This window comes from Rhinopithecus roxellana, chromosome 16 (assembly GCF_007565055.1).
Source record: "Rhinopithecus roxellana isolate Shanxi Qingling chromosome 16, ASM756505v1, whole genome shotgun sequence".
In the NCBI taxonomy this organism is placed as follows: domain Eukaryota; kingdom Metazoa; phylum Chordata; class Mammalia; order Primates; family Cercopithecidae; genus Rhinopithecus; species Rhinopithecus roxellana.
Genome location: NC_044564.1, coordinates 112,176,974 through 112,199,101, shown reverse-complemented (window position 1 = coordinate 112,199,101; position 22,128 = coordinate 112,176,974). Strand labels below are relative to the sequence as shown.

The following is a 22,128-nucleotide window of genomic DNA, read 5'->3' as shown; positions in this document are numbered from 1 at the left end:
TTTAACAAAACACTGAGACTCATCTTTGGGTGGAGAGAGAATGAGTGGCTTTTCCTTCTTTTTAGTTTTCTGTACTTCACCTAAGTGTCTTCCATGAAGATTAAGCTACTTTCACAATGGACAGGAATTAACTCCATTAAAAAATGAAGCTCTGAATCCCATTTCATATTAAAATTTAATACAGCAGAGCTTTACTCTGTGACCAGCTGATTTGGAAACTGAACAGGATGACATTCTTCCCTGTGCAGTGTATATTACAAACCTTCATAAAGAAAAATAGTTGTCTCCATTATCTGACACATTTCCTAGCCTGTGTTTCCAATCACTGGCCTTCAACAGGTCCGTCTACCACATGGGTTTTGCACTGTCTTTGCTCTCCCTGGGAAACAAACAACATGCTACTCATGTCTACTCTTACTCTTTCCTATGTGGGTCTTGTCGGGCCTCTGGTGTAGGATTCCCCTGGCTCACAGAGTCTGAGAGGAAACTGCAGCATTTTATTTGAACGTCTTCAACCTTAGACACTCACAGTTCCCTCTGCCCTCTCACACATGCGTTCCAGAATTCGGTGAATACTGGTGAAACTGGGTCTGTCTGCAGGCAGCTTGCTCCAACATAGACGCATGAGATTGTACAGCTCCACGGGGCAGTTCTCAGGGCAGGAGAGGATGTTGCCATCTCGCACATAGTAAATGACCTCCTCATGGGCCATCCCGTAGTAGGGCTGCAGGCCATAGGAGAAGATCTCCCAGAGGACCACGCCGTAGGCCCACACATCAGACTCTGTAGTGTAGCGGTTATAAAAAATGGACTCTGGTGGCATCCAACGGATAGGGATAGCGTCGTTTTCATTAGCTTTGTAGTAGTCTGCTGAGTAGATGTTCCTGGAGAGGCCAAAGTCAGCAATTTTTACCACCATGTGCTCGCCCACCAGGCAGTTCCTGGTGGCTAAATCTCGGTGAACAAACTTACGTTCTGAGAGGTAAGCCATACCAGCTGCCACTTGCCTGGCAATGCAAAGCTGCTCAGCACAGGAGAGGGGTGGGGGTCCAGGGCTGGAGACCTGAGCCCTCATAGACAAGTCACTGTGACTGAGGCTGCACACGGTGTGAGGGGACATGCTGCGGAGGAACTCATTGAGGTCACCATAGGCCATGTATTCAAAGAGCAGGCACATTGGCTTCCCGACAGCACACACCCCTGGAACCAAAAGACCATCCTCTGTTAGTCTCAGTTTCTACAATGAAACAATGGAAAGAGCACTCCAAAAGCAAACAACCAGGTCAGAACATATGAAGCCCTGTTTTTTGTTGTTGTAGTATATTTGTTTTTTAATATTTACATCCTTTTAATCACAACATAAGAAATCTCAGCTAGGAAATGCACTCTGGTTAGTGGGGTTTCCGTCCCTTGGCTAAAGTTTTTGAGGACTTCCAGCAGAGCACTGTTGTCCTGGGCACTTGTCACAAGTACATCATACATGGCACACCAAGTACATGGTGCATATAAGTACATGGTGTATCAGTTCATTGGAGTGGCTCTTCTCTCTGAAATCTGGAGGCCCTGGTTTTTTGTTGACAACACCATAGTTGAACCATGACCCTGTTTCTCTGCCTAAACATCTCTCTTTGCCTTTAAGATTCAGTTTATTTATCACTCTCCCTAGGGTGCCTCAGCTCCTGACCCTTCCAGGAACTGTTAGATTTTCCTACTATCTTCCTTTCACAGAGAACCTACCATCCTGTTTTATAATCATTTGACTATTTGAGGTTTCTCCCCGACATTTTAGCACTTTGAAAGGAGAGATTGCACCTTATTCTTCTTTAAAAATTCCCCACACCTACCACGTGTCTGGCAGAGCAGATGTCTCATAATGTTTGGTGAATTAATTTATGAATGGATGCTTGCTCTGAATATGTAATACGATTGCTGTCTGTTTCTGTTTACTTCTATGAAGGATGTTAATAAGAAAGATGTGTCAAGTTTGGAAGCAATAACAAATACAATTCAAGTGTCTTAGATGAAGTATTTAAGTTGCTGCAGTAAAACATTTTGAAATTTAGGTTTTACAATGTTCATGCTACCAAAAAATGTTAATATAAATAAAGTCTTAGATTTAAAGCCAGAAGATCATTTTCAAATCTTAAAGTCTTGATATATTTGAGAGGGAAACTGGAGAACCTGGAATATTAGATAAGATGGGCATAATTTCACATCACCTTAAAAATAGATTATTAGATCTATTGGGTTTTTTTCAGGCAAAAGTTAAAAGTAGCTGTTTGAAAAAGAGGAGAAATGAGGAATACTGCTATCTTGGTTTATTTATTTTGGCATTAAATTTTAATTGCAAGGACCTCAATTAGCACATTTATATAAACTAAAGGGAAAAAATAAAGAAATACCAACTGGGTAATACTTATAAATTTCCTCTATGGGATCCTTTCTGGATAATCTTTAGTTAACAGGGACTTACCTACCTCATCAACTGGCTTTACCATTGTTACATTGGTTGAGTTGATTTAAAAATAATTTCTTATACTGGAAAAAAGTGAAAAATATTTCTCTCAAAAATAGAAAAAATTTCTAAGTTTATTTAATGAAATTTTCCACTCTGATAAAGAAAATATTACATAAAAGATTTCTACTTTGTGATGATTATGAACAATTATATATACATGTGTATAGATATAATTTATAATTATATATGTGTATACATTTATTTAAGACCTTGAAATGTTTTCTACATTGTAATTACTCAAAACCAACTCTTAGTTGGGACTTCAAAATGGAATAATTATTGAGAGGAAGACTGTGTTTTATTCATCCTTGTAACCTCAGTTCTAACATGGCTCACTATGGGTTTTCAATATATGTTGATGGGTGGATGGATTAATTAATGGATAGGTGGATGGATTAATTAATGGATAGGTGGATGCATGGATAGATTTAAGGATGGATAGGTAGATGGACGGGCATAAGAAAACCTCATGCCTAGCCCAAGCCATGTCTTTAAACTTTGGCATAACATCTTCAATGAATAATCTCACCTGATTGTTCTACTATTTGCTCCACTGCCAGAACATTCTGTAAGAGTCTACAATATTTAATGCCTACTCCCATTCTAAAATTCTACATATTTCTTTAATTATACCATTTTTTCCCAATTTATGACTACAAAACCATTGTACACTTTAGGATTTCAATAAAGGGGAGTCAATTTTTAAGATACGAACATGTTCAGTAAGTGGCTGATATTTCAAATATATAAAACAAAGTAGATTTCTTTTATTGATAGAAGTGAATTTTATGGACTTTCCCAATTCCCCTTTCTTCCACTGTTGTCATCTTACTTCATTGGGATTAACTTCCAAGAAACTATGAGACTAGTGGAATCACTTGCATGAATGATTACTGTTTATGTATACTTGATAAAAAATAGAACCTGTGTTCATTGGATATTGAAATGGAATTTAGATATAGCATTTAACAAATGGCAAAATAAGTTTCAGTTCTTGTTGGACAATAAAAATGAGAGAAAACTCCAAGTACTGATGTATAAGCATGCTACTGTGGTGATCATAATTTGAAAATTGTACATAGTTTGTGTTTGAGTCAATTTCAGGAATTCAGGATGTTATAAACTGTATATGAACACAGAGTCAACATTTTAAGAAAAGTTGAAATAGGAATTGCTTGATAATCTTGAAAATATACATGTATATATGTTTGTTTAATGAGTAAATGTATACTATTTGAGAAAGTAAATAAAGAGGGTAGGGGGCAGAAACCAGATTCAGATTTTTGTGTGATGAAGAATGAATAAATGAATGTTTAGGATTTGGGGAAATGGAAGAAGTATTTTCAAGATGAATTGTTATGTACTGAATATCTTTTACTCCTTTATTGAACAAATATTTATAGAGTACCTACAATGTGCCAGAAAGTATTCAAGAAACTACTATAGAAATTCTTGATTTTAATATTTATCTAGATTCCTTCCAATATCCTGACCACTAAATTACTTTACTTCTTTCCTTAGACCTCTGCCCAACTTCAGCTAATTACTCTCATTGTCATACCCCTGACCTTATCATTCCATACATCTGTATACCTCCCATAATCTCATTTTCAGTTACTCTATTTGTTCATCACTTCCTCCCCTTTTCACCCTAGTTCACTGCCTCAAGTGCCCTAACTCTAAAAATCCTTTGACCCAACTGAAACTTTTAATCTATTGATCCTACCCCCTTTTAATGATCCCTCACTTTCTTCACGTTTTGTCTTCCTTCCTTAAACAACTTAAGTTCCTTGATCAATCATGATAATCACTCCTTTGCATACACCCCTCTTATTTGCCTCAATTTGACTTCAACTTACTTGTGTGGCAAAATGCTAATTCTGATAAAATTTAATTCCTCATTAATGGGTCTATGCCCATCTGGTGGCATTTGGATGAATACACAACCATGCTGACCAGTCTCATGTTAAACGTGTAATCTCTAATTTCAAGTAAGTTTTTAATTTTCTTGCCAATCATACTGTATTTCTCTAGTCCATTTTATATTTTATGTAAAAATGGATTTTTCTTAGATGACGATTTATTTCTTCTCTTCCCTCAAATCTTCAACTCTTCTCCCATTCCTACCTCTAAGATGAGATCTTGATTCCTACCTCACAGAGAAAACTAAATCAGTCAGAAGAGACTGTCTACAATCTTCAGTCAATACTCTCTTATTACTATGGTTGATCTGAGCATTCTCTTAACAAAGGCCAATCCATCCAGCAGTGTCAAGATTCCATTCCCTCTCACTGTTCAAAGATGTTACTTCCACTATTTGCCAACCCTATAATCAATTTTTCTCTTTACTGGATCATTCTCATTAATTTACAAATGTGCTATTATTTCTACATGAAAGGAAGCATGCCTCTTTCTGCCCCCTTCAGCTCTATCCATGTTCCTTGGTTCACCTTTATAGCAAAACAAGTTGTTTATAATTTTTCTCCAAATTTTCTCTTCCTCTTCTTTTGAGCTCACTTACATTTCCTCTTGCCCCCAACATTCCTAAGAAACTTCTCTTCTCGGGGTTACCAATAAACCTCCATGTTTACAAATTCAAGGTCACTTTATAGTCCTTCTCTCACTAGACTTAATGCATAAGACACACGCTCACTTTCACCTATTTAAAATATTTCATTTGATTTCCAGGACACCACACTCTCTTGATTTACTCTATTTCATTGGTTGCTTGTTTTCAGTTTGTTTTTCTTGTTCATCTCTTCTTTCTCATCCTAAATGCTGGAATGTTCCTGGCCTTGGTCCTTGGATCTCTTCTCTGTTCTGGCTTGCTTTTTCCATACTTAGGTGTCTTGCCCAACCTCATGGCTTTAAATACTCTATATACTGCAATAGCCTTGGATTCATGTCTAGCCAGATCATGCTTTTTGAACTCTAAGCCTCCGTATCCACATCCCTCCTTAACTTCATGTGGATGTTGAATAGGCATCGCCAAAAAACACGTCTTTTTTTTTTTTCAGATGGAGACTTGCTCTGTCATCCAGGCTGGAGTGCAATGGCACAATCTTGGTTCACTGCAACCTCCGCCTCCTGAGTTCAAGCAATTCTCCTGCCTCAGCGTCCCAAGCAGCTGGGATTGCAAGTGTGTGCCACCACGCCAGGCTAATTTTTGTATTTTCAGTAGAGATGGGGTTTTACCATGTTGGCCAGGCTAGTCTTGAATTCCTGACCTCAGGTGATCTGCCCGCCTTGGCCTCACAAAGTGTTGAAATTATAGGCATGAGCCACCATGCCCAGACAAAAACCACATATTTAAATGAATTCGCACTCTCTCCACTAAAAGAACCTGTTCCTCCTGGGTATTCCTCAACTCAGCCAATGCCACCTCCATTCACTCATCTGCACAGCCAAATACCTTGATACTATGTTTGACTTTTCTGTTTTCTGCACATCTCAGATTTGGTCTGTCAGCAAATTATTTGGCTCTACTTTCAAATTACACATGAGAATCACTTCTCACGACCTTCACTACCACCACCTGGTCCATTCCACCATCTTCTCTTGCTGCATCATTGCAATACCTGTTTGCTGTCTTCCTGAGTTTATTGCTTCCTTTCAGGCAAAGCTCAAGAAAGCAGCCAGACAAGATCTGAAAAAATGTGAGTTGTGTCATGTCATGTCTTGGCTGAAACTCTCCATTTGTTTCCCAACTTAGCTTAAAAGCTAATGTTTTGAATAAGGCCTGACAGGACCTGCCCACCTCCCCTATTACCTCTCTGATCTCATCTTTGATAACTCTCCCCATCTTTCACTCTGCTCCAGCCACATTCATCTCCTCACTATTCCTCAAGCATGCCACATCTGCTCTTGCCACAGTACCTTTGCAAATGCTTCTCATTCTTATTGGAATGTTCTTTTCCAAGATATCCACACTGTTATTCCCTTGCCTCTGCCAGGTCTTTATATAAATGTAATATTTTCACTGAAGACTTAAAACATTGTAGCTCACATTCCAAAAACTTCTCTGCTTTAACATTTTAAAAAGTCTTTAGAACTTAATATCCAGCATCCCATATTTTTGTGTTTATTTTTATTATCTCTCTCCTCCAATAGAGTGAATGTATGCTCTATGAGAGCACAGATTTTTTTTTTCTTTCTTTTTTAAAGATGGAATCTCGCTGTGTCACCCAGGCTGCAGTGCAGTGGTGTAATCTTGGCTTACCGCAACCTCCACCTCCCCAGTGTAAGCGATTCTCATGCCTCAGTCTCCTGAGTAGCTGGGATTATAGGCCCACACCACCACACCCAGCTAATTTTTCTATTTTTAGTAGAGATGGGGTTTCACCATGTTGGTCAGGCTGGTGTCAAACTCCTGACTTCAAGTGATCCACCTGCCTCAGATTCCCAAAGTGCTGAGATTGCAGGCTTGAGCCACTGCTCCCAGCCAAGAGCACAGATTTTTGAAAGTTTTATTCATTGCTGTATAATTAATAAAAACTAAATATTTGTAAAATTTGTGTTGAATTTATGAATCTGGGAATAAACTGGAACTCAACAATGAATAGAAAGATACAAATCACTGCTCATGACATTCTAGTTAGGGAAGAAAGAGGAGAAACAAAATAAACAAGTAAAATATACAGACTCTTCAATATTGATACATTTTGTGATAGAGAAGCAGTATTAATTTTTTACAATGGGGATATTTTAAACATTTTTGTAAATAGTAAGGAGGCAGCAAAGACAGAGACAAATTGAAGTGATGAATTTAAAGAGGGATAATCCATTAAGCCATGAACGTCCTATAAGGTTGGGATAGACCAAGGTGAAGAAGCTAACTTTGAAAAGGAACAGAAATGTCTCACTGATCAAGGAGAAAAGCAAAAGCATAAACAAGGGAAGAAAAACTTGGAAATCCTCTGTTTTCTGATGAAATGCATATCCTCACTTGTATTTTCATACCTAAGAGCTTCACAATGTTAGGGTTGTCAAATTCTGCCATGAGGGCTGCCTCCCTCTGAAAGTCCGCTTGCATATCTGCCGAGGCTTCTTCTTTGAGCATCTTTACTGCCACCATAGTGAAAGGTTCATAGGGAAGTAAACCTGGTGCCCTGAGAGATACATTTATTGAAAAAGAAACCAAAGATCATGGACATCATACATACCCCCATTATACCTAACCACATTTATACATATCCTCCCACCTCCCATGTGTAAATGACTGGTTAAGGCTCGTGCAGCCTTTCCCAGAGCCTATAGGATCAAAGAAAGACAACATACTTAAAACTCCTTGATGTCAACTAATAAAAATCACTGGTGTTGGGCCAGGCGCGGTGGCTCAAGCCTGTAATCCCAGCACTTTGGGAGGCCGAGACGGGCAGATCACGAGGTCAGGAGATCGAGACCATCCTGGCTAACACGGTGAAACCCTGTCTCTACTAAAAAATACAAAACACTAGCCGGGCGAGATGACGGGCGCCTGTAGTCCCAGCTACTTGGGAGGCTGTGAGGCAGGAGAATGGCGTAAGCCCGGGAGGCGGAGCTTGCAGTGAGCTGAGATCTGGCCACTGCACTCCAGGCTGGGTGACAGAGCGAGACTCCATCTCAAAAAAAAAAAAAAAAAAATCACTGGTGTTATTTTCAACAATTTCAAACAATGAAGTTTGAAAGATGCATTATTTACAAATTATAGGAATTCTAAAGTATACACCCCCGATGGGATTATCATTACCATCCTAATCTTTTTTTTTTTTTTTTTTTTTTTTTTAAGATGGAGTCTCGCTCTGTCCCCCAGGCTGGAGTGCAGTGGCGCAATCTTGGCTCACTGAAAGCTCCACATCCTGGGTTCACGCCATTCTCCTGCCTCAGCCTCCCAAGTAGCTGAGACTACAGGCGCCTGCCACCATGCCCGGCTAATTTTTTGTATTTTCAGTAGAGATGGGGTTTCACCATGTTAGCCAGGATAGTCTCGATCTCCTGACCTCGTGATCCACCCACCTCGGCCTCCCAAAGTGCTGGGATTACAAGTGTGAGCCACTGTGCCCAGCTATATCTTAACCTTTTAATCTTTGTCCAGAATCTAAATTCCATGATGTAGGAACCATGGCTTACTCATCTTTGTACCCTCCATTGAGCCTAAAGTGGTGCCTTGCAAATTTTGGTTTCCAATACATATTAGTGTGAGATTTTCATTATGCATGTAACCTCTATGCCAGGGCCACCATGAGTGGAGATTAAGTTGTGTCTTCCCCAAGAGCACCAGGCCAAAGTGACAGTTGAAGATTAAAACGAAATTCATTTTCTCTGGCTCAGCTGTGTGTCTGTAGAGCCACATCCATGCAGCAGAGAGGGTATTTTATTCCAGTTCGCACAAAAGTGATAAATAGGCTGATATTGGCCCTAATACATACTCCTTTCTTGAGCTCATTGTTTTATAAATTTTTGCCTTTTTATTCCTTTTCTGTTTGTCATTTCATGAACATCTACTTAATATCTACACATTATATTATAATGTAAGGAGTTATTATTTAAAACAATGTAAGAAATTATGATTAAAATATATGATACATTATTTCCTGAAAAGGAAATATTATTGAACTATATTATTAATTTCTTATTTGAAAACTGTAGAAGTGAAGATACATTTACATCTCCTATAAATTAGTTATTTTAAATGCAATAAAATATATTATCTCCATATACACTACTGTTTTCCAGCAAAGAGGAGAAATTAAGATTTGAAGTGTATTATGCAATACAAATAAGGTTAATGATGTAAATAATTAGTTGTTTTTTTGTTTTTGTTTTTGTGACAGAGTCTTGCTCTGTCACCCATGCTGGAGTGCAGTGGCATGATCTTGACTCACTGCAACCTCTGCCTTCCGGGTTCAAGCAATTATTCTGCCTCAGCCTCCCGAGTAGCTGGGATTACAGGTGTTCACCACCATGCCTGGCTAAATTTTGTATTTTTAGTAGAGACATGGTTTTGCCATGTTGGCCAGGCTGGTCTTGAACTCTTGACTAAGGTGATCCTCCCGCCTCAGCCTCCCAAAGTGCTGGGATTACAGGCATGAGCCACCACACCTGGCCAGAATTAACTAATTTGATAAAAACTTTTTATATAGTATATGAATACTATATAATACATATATAATATTGTAATAATACTATATAATACTGTATATTACACTGTGTGTATATATATGTATACTGTGTGTGTATACACACAGTATACATATATGTACTATATCATTAGCTTGATTGTGTGTATATATACTATATGTAATATAATGATTTAATATAATTATAATGATTTAATATAAGGGGATATATTAATATAACATATTACAAAGTCAAAATAAAACCTTTATGGCAGTAGATGCCTAAAGCCATTTGAAATAGGACACTTGCAAAATTGGAGGTTACAAGAGATGCAATGTATGACTTCTTAGTCTGGAAGTGGACCCAGTGATTATGCCCTGAGTACCAATGGCTAATATTATATATATATATTATATATATTATATATTATATATACAGTATATATATTATATAATATATATATTATATATACAGTATATATATTATATAATATATAATATTATATATACATTATATATTATATATACTGTATATATATTATATATATTATATATATATACTGTATATATAATATATATATTATATAATATATACAGTATATCTATTATATTATATATTATATATACTATATTATATAATATATATACTGTATATATTTATATATTATATAATATATATACTGTGTGTATATTATTATATATATTATATATATATATACTGTGTGTATATATATTATATATATACTGTGTGTATATATATTATAATATACTGTGTGTATATATATTATATATATACTGTGTGTATATATATATAGAAAGCTAATATTATGTATACTAAGCTAATAGTTTGGTAGCTTTTCAGACATAACATATTTCAATGGAGATTGTTTTTCCATACATAACTTTACCTTGCTTGAAACACCCTTCCAAATGCTCCCTCTCCAATGTCTCTCACATATTCGATGTTATTTCTTGGATACTCCAGGCTGAGCAATTTGGGGTTCAGAAGGAGTGGCATCCTCTGGTACATGGGGTTGGGATGAAGTCTATCTAGTAAGAGCTCAGAAGGCAGTGTGGTGAGGGTTACTGCTGCTGATTCTCTGCAGGCAAGACAGGCAAGATCAGGAATGAGCTCAGAAGTAGGTACGATCTTTGTACTTAGACTTAGATTCTAAGAAATATGGCATTTAAGAGTAATGAAAACAAATTATACTTAGGCAGCCAAAGATCCTTCGGTTTGAGAGCAATAAAATATTTTGTTTGGTCTAGAGTCAAAAGGCACATTTTCTCAGAAATGTTTAACTCTCCAAGCCAGCAATGGCAATGGGCCTGAGAGAGAAGACAAGGAGCAGGAATAGCCATTTTCCTTCAAATTATTGTTTAGATTTTACCTTTTGTGAAACAGTAACCCTAGGGCATTTGATTTGATCCTATGCCAAAAAGTCATTGACATTTGTAAAGATCATGATAGGGGTACTTAATTTTAAAGCAGGGCTACGGATATATTTAGAGAGTTGCAGTGTCATATATATTCCTCGTGTCATACCAACTCCATATTAAACATGAGGTTTTAAAATATTACTACACGTGGTTAGCTGAAACTAGAATCTCACCTTTTCTTATTTTTCCATTGTTTTCTTCTTCGGCAGCAATAGAGAGTAGTTATGGTAAGAAGCACAAATATTGCAAAGCTGGACATGATGGAGATTATTACAGTCATGGAGTACGTAGGTGAGACAGAGAAGGAAGAAGAGGAGGAGGAAGGCAAATTTGGAATGTCCACACTTGGCTTTGAGGATGTCATTGGTGGGAATGCTGTAAGTAAACAATAATTATTCATTTTCAAACCTTTAAGAAGCAATTTTTTTTTTTTGTATTTAAGCAATCAGTAAAATAAATTTCATGTTAAGAATATATTTATGTATCAGGTTCTCCCTGGTTATATATCTATAAAGTTCAGTAAGGTCTAGTTGTAAGTAAATCCAGCTAGTAGAATAATAGAATTTTACAGATGAGAGTCAGAGAGAGGAAATAGGTTTTTTTTTTCCCCCCTGAGATAAATACAGATCTTGGTCTGGTGCCATTTATACTGAATCATGTTATCTATGACCTGACATAAATCATGGAAATTATCAAATAAAATATTTTCATGTAATTATACTTGACATCAGGATTGTCTAGAGCTGAACTTTTATACACATTTACTGTCAGTTTACAAACAGAAGAAAAATCATGAAAGAAGATGAAAAATGAAAATATTAGGACACAAATGAGAAAAAGTCCATCTAAAAACAACTCCTGTCAAACTTCAATTTAAAAGTCCAATGTGATATGTATACAAGTAAAATCAGCATTACTTTTGGAAAACAAAAGATGCCATACTCATACCACTATTTGTAGAGTACAAAGTCCATTGTATAGGTATTAAAAGAACCTTATTAATCACATTTTAAATCCTTTTAATAGATTGAGTAAAGACAAAAACAGGGATACAGAGTATTTTAAAATAATCAACAACAATGTTTTAATAGCTAAGAATGACCTTTGCACCCCAAAATAGGGAATAAACCTTCTTTTCAAATATTTGTGGATTAATCTCAATAAATTTTAAAAGCAGAAATGATGCATATCTACTTAATGGCCAAAGTGCAATTAATAATAGATTAAATAAAATCCAATGGGACATTTTTAAAAAAGAAAAAATCAACGATCTTTTTATCAAAAAGTAGAGAGTAACCATAGTTACAGATTAGACACAAGCCTCTTAAGAGTGTGTATTTTATTTAGCCGAAGTTGTGCTCAAAGATAAAGTCATAGTGTTATCTCCTTTCACTCGATAAAAAGAATGAAAGTGAATCAACTGAACATTTAACCCAAGACTTTGGGTAAGAAACAATAACTACAGAAAACAAAAGATAATAGGTAATAAAGTAACAGCCATACACAAGCAGAAATTAATAAGTTAGAATACACATAACACAAATGATAAAATTAAAAGATCAATAGTTGGTTTTATAAATATTCATATAGTGGTCTAATCAATGAAATTTTAATTAAAAAGATAGAAAGGGTACAAACATAGAAAATTAGAAATGATAAAAAAGTTATAACAGATTCAAAGTTAATTAAAATAATATGTAATTATATATGTCACACTTTAAAGAAAATGATAGGAACATATTAATCACCAAATTTGAAGCATTAGAAAATACAAATATTGCCATAGGCAGGAAGCTAGATTTTTAAGTCATCACATTATAAAATACTTTCTTTTAGTCTTGAAAGAGATAAAATTTCCATATTTATAATATGTTCCAGTAAGAGAAAAGTCTTTCAAATTATTTTAGAAATTATTATAATACTAATAGCACAACCTGGCAATGTTAACGCAGAAGAGTGCATACATAGATTATACAGCCTAGGTTTAGAAGATCCTAAATGAAATGTTAGCAACTGACTGCATTATAGTCAGAGAATAATGATTTAATATAAGGGGATATATTAATATAACATATTACAAAGTCAAAATAAAACCTTTATGGCAGTAGATGCCTAAAGCCATTTGAAATAGGACACTTGCAAAATTGGAGGTTACAAGAGGCTCCCCATGTATGACTTAGTCTGGAAGTGGACCCAGTGATAATGCCCTCAGTACCAATGGCTAAGCAAGTGATTTTGAAGCCTGCAGAGGCCAGGCCTGGTCACCACTGTGACTCAGGCAGGCACCTGGAACTGGAAGAACATCAGCACAGCAGTAAAACATCTGTGCAAGACCAGTGATAGCATGCCTCGTCTGGCACCACAGAAGTGGTGGACTGTACAGACTGACTAGGTTCCTCTCTGACCAACTTGAAAGCTAGTCTGATTCTCTTTGGAATGAGTCATCCCAAGTCATCCCAAGTCATCCCAATAAAGTTGGAACAATTATTAAAAGATAGGGTGAAACAACTACTTTTGTGTTTGGAGTTTACAGAGCAGTTCACACCATATATAATGCATGAGGGAATATAATGTAATTGATAAAATTGGTAGTGTAATTTCATTGGTAAATATAAGGTTAATTTTTCTAAGAAGAATCAGAAAGTAGAATTTAATGTCATGTTAAAAAGAAAAATCTATGATGATTTAGTGAGTTTTTTTTAATGCAAGAAATGACATAGTTGGAACAATACTTTTGCTTTATGGATTTAAATGTTTCTTTCCTTCAAGATAGTTTTGTTTTGTTACTCCTTGATGACTGCTTCTGATTTGATCTGATCTTCCCTTGAACTACATTAATGAGCTCTTTGGATCTAAACGATCACTTTGAATCTTCATTCTTTTTCCTTTTTATCTTTTCTCTTCTCTCACTCATTTTCTCTCTTATTCTTTTCCTCTGAACACTACAGGAGTTTATGCACTCATTCATCCATGTGTAAATGCATTCACTAAATCAATATTGACTGTTAGGTATCCAGAGAACTGTGGTGAACATGACAAGCCTTTGCTTGTCATGAGACACAAGTGAGTAAATGGAAAAATAAAACAAAATATAAGAAGCATTATAAGAGTAGTAAGAACATGATGCTTATGAGTGTTCAGGGCTAGCACTAACTCAGGTTTAGACATACTGGGGAGGTTTTCTAGAGTGAATAACTGTAAGTTAAATATAAATGGTGAGTAGCCAGTAACCAATTGAAGGTTATGATGATCTGAGTCTTTGTGTCTTTCCCCCAAATTCATAAGTTGAAATGAATAAGGATAGAGTCCTGATGAATGGGACTAATGCCCTTATAAAAGAGGTCCAAGAAAGCTCCCTGGCCCCTTCTGCCACATGAGAACACAGGGAGAAGACACCTTGTCTATGAGGAATGGGTCCTCACCAGATATCAAATCTGCTGGCGCCTTGATCTTGGACTTCTTGGACTCCAGAACTGTGAGAAATAAATTTCTGTGGTATAAGCCATCCAGTCTGTGGCATTTTGTTATAGCAACCTGAACAGACTAAGAAAAAGGTGAGGGCCGGGCGCGGTTTCTCACACCTGTAATCCCAGCACTTTGGGAGGTTGAGGCGGAGGATCACGAGGTCAGGAGATTGAGACCATCCTGGCCAACATGGTGAAACCCTGTCTTTATTAAAATACAAAAAATTAGCCAGGTATCGTGGCGGGCACCTGTAGACCCAGCTAGTCGGGAGGCTGAGGCGGGAGAATGGCGTGAACCCGGGAGGCGGAGCTTGCAGTGAGCCGAGATCGCGCCACTGCACTCCAGCCTGGGCAACAGAGCGAGACTCCGTCTCAAAAAAAAAAAAAAAAAAGGGGGGGGGGTATGTGTGGGATGGGGGAATTAAGGGAGTAGAATGGAGTCAGGGTAGAGAGACAGTATTCTACAAAGAAGGAATAGCATATACCAAGATCTGAACTAAGCAGATGTGATACCTTGTTAAAGTGCACCTAGAAGTTTCATTGTTGGAGTTGGGGAGTATCTACAGGTAAGGCTGCAGATATCAGGTTTAGTGAGAAAAGTCCTTGTATACCAATTTAAGTAATTTGAACTATGCTGTGCAGCAAATGGAGGGTCTCATAGGAGTGTTTTAAGAGGTGTAATAGCATAATCAACTTTTTGCATTAGAAAGATCTGTCTGCCATCCTGATTTCCATGGGATAAAGATTCCCCTCATAGCTTATGTCAAGCTCCCAACGTGAAGCCCTGATCATGGAGTTGGAAAGAGATGTTCAATAGCACATCATTAAACAGGATTTTCATCATACAGATAAAGAGAAAAATCTAAAAGTTTCTACCTAGAAAGAATAAATTACTTACAGGAAAACAATAAACAAAATTCACACTGGACAAAATTCACACATTAGAAGCTAGAAAAGAGTGAAATCACATCTATAAACCACCCAGAGAAATGTCACTCAGGATTCCCAGCTAATACACCTTTCAACTACCCAAATAAAAGAAAACAATTTGATAATATACAAGGCTTCAGGGATTCTGTCTCCCAAGACACTTTCCCTTCTGAGGAAATACATGAGGCGACTCTTAATAACAATTGAATCAGAAAGTGACTTCAATATAAAAGTAAATGGGCTGCGATGGGTGGAGTCTTGGCTAATTCACTAGATGAGACTCAATATTGAGAATCACTCTGCAAAGAGAAACCTAAGAGTACTAGGGGAGGTAAGGAAGAAGATCTGAGCATTCTGAGGCTCTCATTGGAGGTTCTGAAAGTCCCATGGGGTGGGCAGAAATGAGGAATAAATAGAGCACTGCAATGTGTAGAAAGAATTGTGATCTGACTTTCACTTAGCAGTGGAGAAAACATAACCAGTAACAAGTAAAGAAAAGGAAAAAGAAGAAGCAAAAACATAGAGTGAATAGAAAATGTACAGTTAAGATAGTAGGGATAAAATAGAGTATATCAGTTGTTATATAAAATATGAACAGGCTAAATCCTCCTATTAATAGAAAATAGCTATCAGACTGGAGTAAACCCAGGTATATGTTGTTTATAAGAAAAGAAAAATAAAAGAGGAACAAATAGGTTCTAGGTTAATGTAAATACAAGGAAAAAATTACCATTATTAATACTAGAAATTTAAAGCTAAAAGCACTAAAACAAGACGAGAGTGAAATTTTACATTGATAAAAGGTTTCATATAAGAAGAAAAGTGTCTTGGATCACCATGCCTCATAGAACATAGTACATAGAACACAACATACAAATTACAAATTATTATAAATGCTAGAAGAATGTAATAAAAATAATTACGAATTGGATTGGTCTAGTAGAAAATGTATTAGAAAATCAATGAAATCAGTAAACTCATATGTATATAGAAGGACTATTAATGTCATGAGATTATTAGCCAGCTAGCATGAGTTTATACTCATAAAAGAACAAGGCCTTGTCACAGAAAATATGGTTGCATTGAAATTCTGATCAGATCATGCTCTGTGCATTGTGTTCTATTCTGGATATTCTCAGGCTTGTGTGCAGCCAGTAAAGAGTAAACATGGAGGTGAGGATTTTGGAAGTCAGTTGCAAAAGAAAAATTTGAAAATTGGAGATATTTAATGTGAATAAGAGAAGACTAGAGAGAGATTGAGTGCCTGTCTACAAATATTTCAAGGACTGTCATATAGAATATAAATAAATCAAAGAAACAGAGTGAAGATCAGTTGTTGAAAGTTCTAGAGAACCAGAATTTAGTTCTACATAGCTAAATTGTTCAAATAATTAATGCATTCTACAAAGGAATTAAGAAATAAATTCAGGAGGGAAAAAGGAATGTTTCTGTCAGAGATGCTCTAGAAAAGATTCTTTCATTGTGGGAGAGTTTGGATAAAATACCTGTTAAAGTTACTTTAAACTCCAATTTTCTATGAACGTGTAACTTTAATATTACCACAAAATTACCCAAACTACATTTCAATTATGAAATAATGCATGAGTTTTACACACACACACACACGCACACGAACGCACACACAGAGAGACACTGACACTTTATGATTTCATTTGTGGGCAAAATGGTAGCTGATCATTATGGAAAAATGGTCTGGGACACAAAGCATGTATTCATTTAAATGTTAACAAAAAGTCGAATCATCACGAGGCCTGGGTGATTTAAAATTGTGAACAATACAATTTTTATCAATTGGACCTTCTTAAGAATAATCAATTAAAACAAATGTAAAAAGATAGTGGTATTTATTCAAGAATGAACCAGTTAAACAATCAGTTAAGCTTTATTACACATGCGGTCTTAGAATTTTTTTAAAAATGTTAGTAATAACAGAAAGGCATGGGGTATAACATTCTGGCTCTGAAGACAGAGCCAGAATCAGATTGATTTGAGTTCAAATTCTGGCTTATCACCTTACTAGATGGGTAAAATTGGACACATTGCTTAATCTCTCTTTCTCATGTTGGGTTGTATGTAAAATGGAGGACATTCATAGTACTTAATTTTGTAGAACTATTGGGAGTATTAGGAGAGATAATGTATGTATCACACTATAATCAGTTTGGATTTGGGTACATTCATTGGGTCCTTCATTCTCCATGTATATGTATAGAAAGAGCGAAGACGGAAGGAAAAAGAATTCAAGAGAATAGCAAATCATTATTTCAATGATTAAGACAGATTATCCTTTTTTCCACAGAAGCTCTGAAATAGAAGACAGATTCACTGCTGAGTGTTTCTGTAGTAAAGTATGTGAAGTCTCACGGAAGAGGGGAATAGTGTAATCCTTGCTTAGCAGACAAATAATGTAACTAGCACAAAGGCATTGCTTGCTCAAAAAGATGTTTCACTTCAGCCAAAGAAATTATAAAAAAAGAAAACTACTGAAATTCTAGTCCCTGTGCTCAAGGAAGAAGAAAATAATACAAAGATAAACAAATGATTAACAGCTCTTTTGTGACCCCTCCAAATGAGCTGGTGATATTCTTTAGAGTTTACTCAGAAATCAAGACACTCTTTGGAAAATATTTGAGGTCTTTACACGCTCCTATAAAATATGGGACACTGCCTAATAAGGATGTTTTCTTTGCTTCACTATTAACCTGCTAAAGCCAACTCTTTTAATAATAATTGCTTTTAACTCAGGGAGCATACTTTCAGACATTCCCTACCCTATTTTCCACTTAAATGGTCAGTTCATGACATTAGGAGCTCATTTTCTTACATGTATCAAAGATTTCATAAAGCTTTTTTTAAAGACTAGAAAATTGATTATTGTAGCTAGTTTGCACTGCTCAAAATTCCTTTATAATTAGTGTGAAAGGCAAAAATGTGGATGATTTTTGTGTATTGTTCCTGTCTAATTTAAGATGAATGGTCTGGTCCTTCCACACAGTAAACCCTCCATGAATGTTTGAATGGATGACTGAGTAAACAATTGATGGATAACAAAGAGCAGAGTAATCAATTCAAAGTCCAATCAAAGTAAACTTTGGCTGCTCATATAACAAAGAATTGAAAATTTTTTTTTTATTCCTTCGATTTGGGAATAACAATTTGACAGGCTACCAGGATAAGAGATTTTTAAGGTTTCCATAGCTCTTCTTGTTTAATAACTCTGAGTGATTCAACTAGGACCAGTAACATTCTTTCTTTTAATACATTAAGTGTTGGTCCGTTAAGCAAGCTGGTAAAAATCAAGTCCTGGCACCTAGCCAAGTGCAGAGGGGATTAGGGCTGGAATATGTATTATAGGAAGTAAGTGTGATTTAAGGCTTAGAACACTGAGACCAGAGGAAGTTAATTGACATGAAAAGCTTTTCTAATTTCATCCTGAGGATTTCTGCATTCTGACAGGTTAAAGCACTATCTGATACAAGTAATTTTGTAGGACATCCCTTTTCAAGCAACCTTCTTGAATTATTTCCTATTTTTGTGATGACCTTTTTAGAGCCATTTGATTTGATCCTATAAACTTTATACTGGAAATCAGCTGTCTTAAAAAAATACCTAACCTCCAAAAGAGGGATCTGTTGTCACAAATGAAGATCACGAATTGGCTCAATGAAGCAATAAATGTTGGGTTTCATCTATACATAGTTAGATTATACCAAATCAAGAATATAAAATCAAAAGGTGACTTTTTAAATTTGGCTTGCTTTACAGACATATAAGAAATAAAACAGGCTAACGACCTGGAGATGGGAGATAGTATTTGTATGATTCGCTAAATATGGTACTCTCTACGGTCTAATTAAACGTTACAAACTGAGACCTTCCATGACCTTCCCTCATGTTCTACACTGGATGAGTATGGTGAGAAGCCTTTGAGAGGGGCTGTACTTTCTGTTCTGGGCATCAGGAAATATGAGTGTAAACACACATGCATGAATCCAATTACATACACATAAGGTTTCAAGGGCACAAACACAATTACTTACTTTTTGGGTTTTCTTTGTTATAATCTGAAGGGGAAAGGATAAAAATTTGTTTTAAGTGAGCATCCAGATATCTCACATAGTCTGTGAGAGAGTGCTAGGAAATGCAAGTTCTCTTTCAGCTTTTTAATATACAACTGGAAAACATTCTTTGCATTCGAATGTGAAAGAATTGGGTCTTTGAAATTACACCAGCTGTTAGGGATAACAACATAGTTCCTTACAAACAGAGTTCATTAAAGCAACATGAAGCAATTCAGTTTTATTTTGTGAGATCAGCATTTTCAAACATGTGTCTTATTTTAGCATGCTTTCTTGGCTAAGAAAAAGGACTTTATTCCTTTATTCCACTCTTCTGACAAAATATGAGATGCTTCTTAGCCATTTTTCTGCACATTCCAGAAAATGTTACAAGCTCTCATAAGATTCCCTGTGAAATAATCTAAAATGTCAAGCAGTAATTAAAAGTGCTGTTTTGTTTATTTTAGAGCAAATGAAATAAATCTTTATCCTAATCTGTGCAATTAGGATAGCATTAGGATTCCACTAGTAGGTATCTAAGGAAGGCAGAACTAAAAAAGAAAAAATTAGAAATGCCTAGAAATGTTAGAAGCTTTAAGTTCACACCTTAGTTTCTTCAAAATAGTAAATTTCTCTTAACCTACAAAGTCTTGGGAGAACTCTTTGTTACCTAAATGTGGCAGTCTGGCACAGGCTGTAGGGTCCCAGTGCATGCTGGGAAGCTTGCTGCATTCTGGCACTGACAGCAAATGCATCTCAGATCTGTAGAGTCCTCTGTGGGTCTTCTCTTCCATTGCCAGCCATTCTTTTGCACAGAAGAGTTCCTTTACTGCCAAGCAGTACTCTCTAAAATAGTATATGGAGAACAAAAGTTGATGAATCATAACATGTTAAAGCAAATTTGTGGCAGAGCCTAAATTCTGTCTTTTCAAGACATCATCATAGTAAATTGTCTGTTCTTTGAAAAAAGCGTTTATGAAAGAAAGTCTTTACTATAAATAATATGAGATTTCATGAAATCTAGTGTACTGTCCCATGAGATGAAATGATCTCTCATTTTGTTGTGAAATACAATTAATGTTAGTCTAGGGGAAAAAACGTCAAATTTACAATGTGTTAGTTTGGGAATCTCTGATATGTCTTCTCCCAACTCCATATTCAAATAACAACACAGGTAGAGAAATAAGGTATACAGAGTTTAAAAAACACACCTACTGAAAATCAGGATCATTGTCAATCAGTTTCCAGCCTGGAAGATTTTTCTACGATCTTGGGGCTAATGGGCAGGGCTTGAGGAACGTAGTCTGGACCTCTGTGTGCTTTGTCCTCTGAAACAGAACAGCACCGCCTGCCTGACAGCTTAGAGGAGGGCATGTGGGTGCTTACTCAGCCCTTACTTTGAGGAACAGAATCCTGTCCCATGGCTATGCGTGCTTCTATCTGAGAAAGCCAAGGTAGTATCTGTTTGAATATGAAGCTGTTATGTTCATCTACATATTGTATTATGAGTGAAGGGGCTGAAGAAACACTAACTGGACTACTTGGAATTTTGCAGATTAGTATTTGCTTAAGCCTGATAGAAAATAGGACAGACTGCATAGGAAAAACCTGGTTAATTTCAAATTAAGGTATTTAGGGTTAATAATAAGAGGAAATTAAAGATAATTAAATAAATTAAACATAATAGTAGCAGATGTCCTTTATTCAGTATGTGAAGGATTCAGAGAGGAGGAAATTGTGAGTGTGTGTGTGTGTGTGTGTGTGTGTATGCCACAATGATGTCTTTTTAAATACTTATTGCCACACTCCTGCTTTCCTAACTTGCCAATATGAGCTAATGGAGCATGCATAGAATAAAAGACTGTGCATATGAATGTGATGAGATGCAAATATATTCTTATATGAAGATAACAATGGGATTTATAATTCTTGGTGGGTGTGAGGGAGAAGGGAGTATAATGGGGCTTTCAAGACTTCTGAGTAGGTAAAGGACCTGAGGAGAGTTGCTTATCTTGGTTCCACCCCTGGGTTGTATAAACACATTTTTTTTTTTTGCATGCAGACAGCATAAAATGTGCAAAAATCAATATGGGACATATGAAAAAAATTCCATATTCCACATTATGCAGAAGCAGCAAATACCTGGGAAATTTTTTATTCTAAATAGAACACATTAATGAATGACTTTTGGTTTGCTTTGTTTTCATTGCCATGCACTAAAGCATGCCCTCTATAGCAGAGATTTTCACAAGAAAAAAACAAATCAAGATGAACTATAGACTGAAAAGTGGGATAATTTGAACATGGAAGTAACTACAGAAAATAGAAACCACAAAAAATAAAACCAACACTTACAATCTTCATTGAAAATAGAAAACAAATGGCACTGCAAGAAATAAACAAATTTGAACTAAATATTCAATTGAATGTGGAAAGAAAGGACCTAATTGAATGCAAGAAAGGCTAAACAGATGAAAATAATGTGTGAAATAACTGATAAAGTGGAGCAAGTAAGAAATTCAAAGTCAAATAATAGTGTTTCTCAGCAAGAGAACCAGAGACATGAAAAATAGAAAATAATCAAAGATACGGTATAAGAA

The 22,128-nt window shown here is 36.0% G+C and overlaps 1 protein-coding gene across 3 annotated transcripts in view; it reads right to left on the bottom strand.

Annotated features, from left to right (window-relative positions):
- Positions 1 to 388: 388 nt before the first annotated feature.
- The window catches only part of MUSK (muscle associated receptor tyrosine kinase), a 133,655-nt gene continuing 111,915 nt past the window's right edge, over positions 389 to 22,128 (bottom strand). For 2 of the 3 annotated variants that reach the window (XM_010365567.2, XM_010365568.2), the window contains 5 exons: positions 20,199 to 20,374; positions 11,229 to 11,430; positions 10,524 to 10,715; positions 7,478 to 7,626; positions 389 to 1,200 (listed from right to left, as the gene is read on the bottom strand). In XM_010365567.2, the coding sequence (XP_010363869.1) occupies positions 518 to 1,200; positions 7,478 to 7,626; positions 10,524 to 10,715; positions 11,229 to 11,430; positions 20,199 to 20,374 (1,402 nt within the window). In that variant the 3' untranslated portion in view covers positions 389 to 517. Of the gene's footprint in view, positions 1,201 to 7,477; positions 7,627 to 10,523; positions 10,716 to 11,228; positions 11,431 to 19,510; positions 19,535 to 20,198; positions 20,375 to 22,128 lie in introns of all 3 variants that reach the window. The other variant, XM_010365566.2, reaches the window with a different exon arrangement.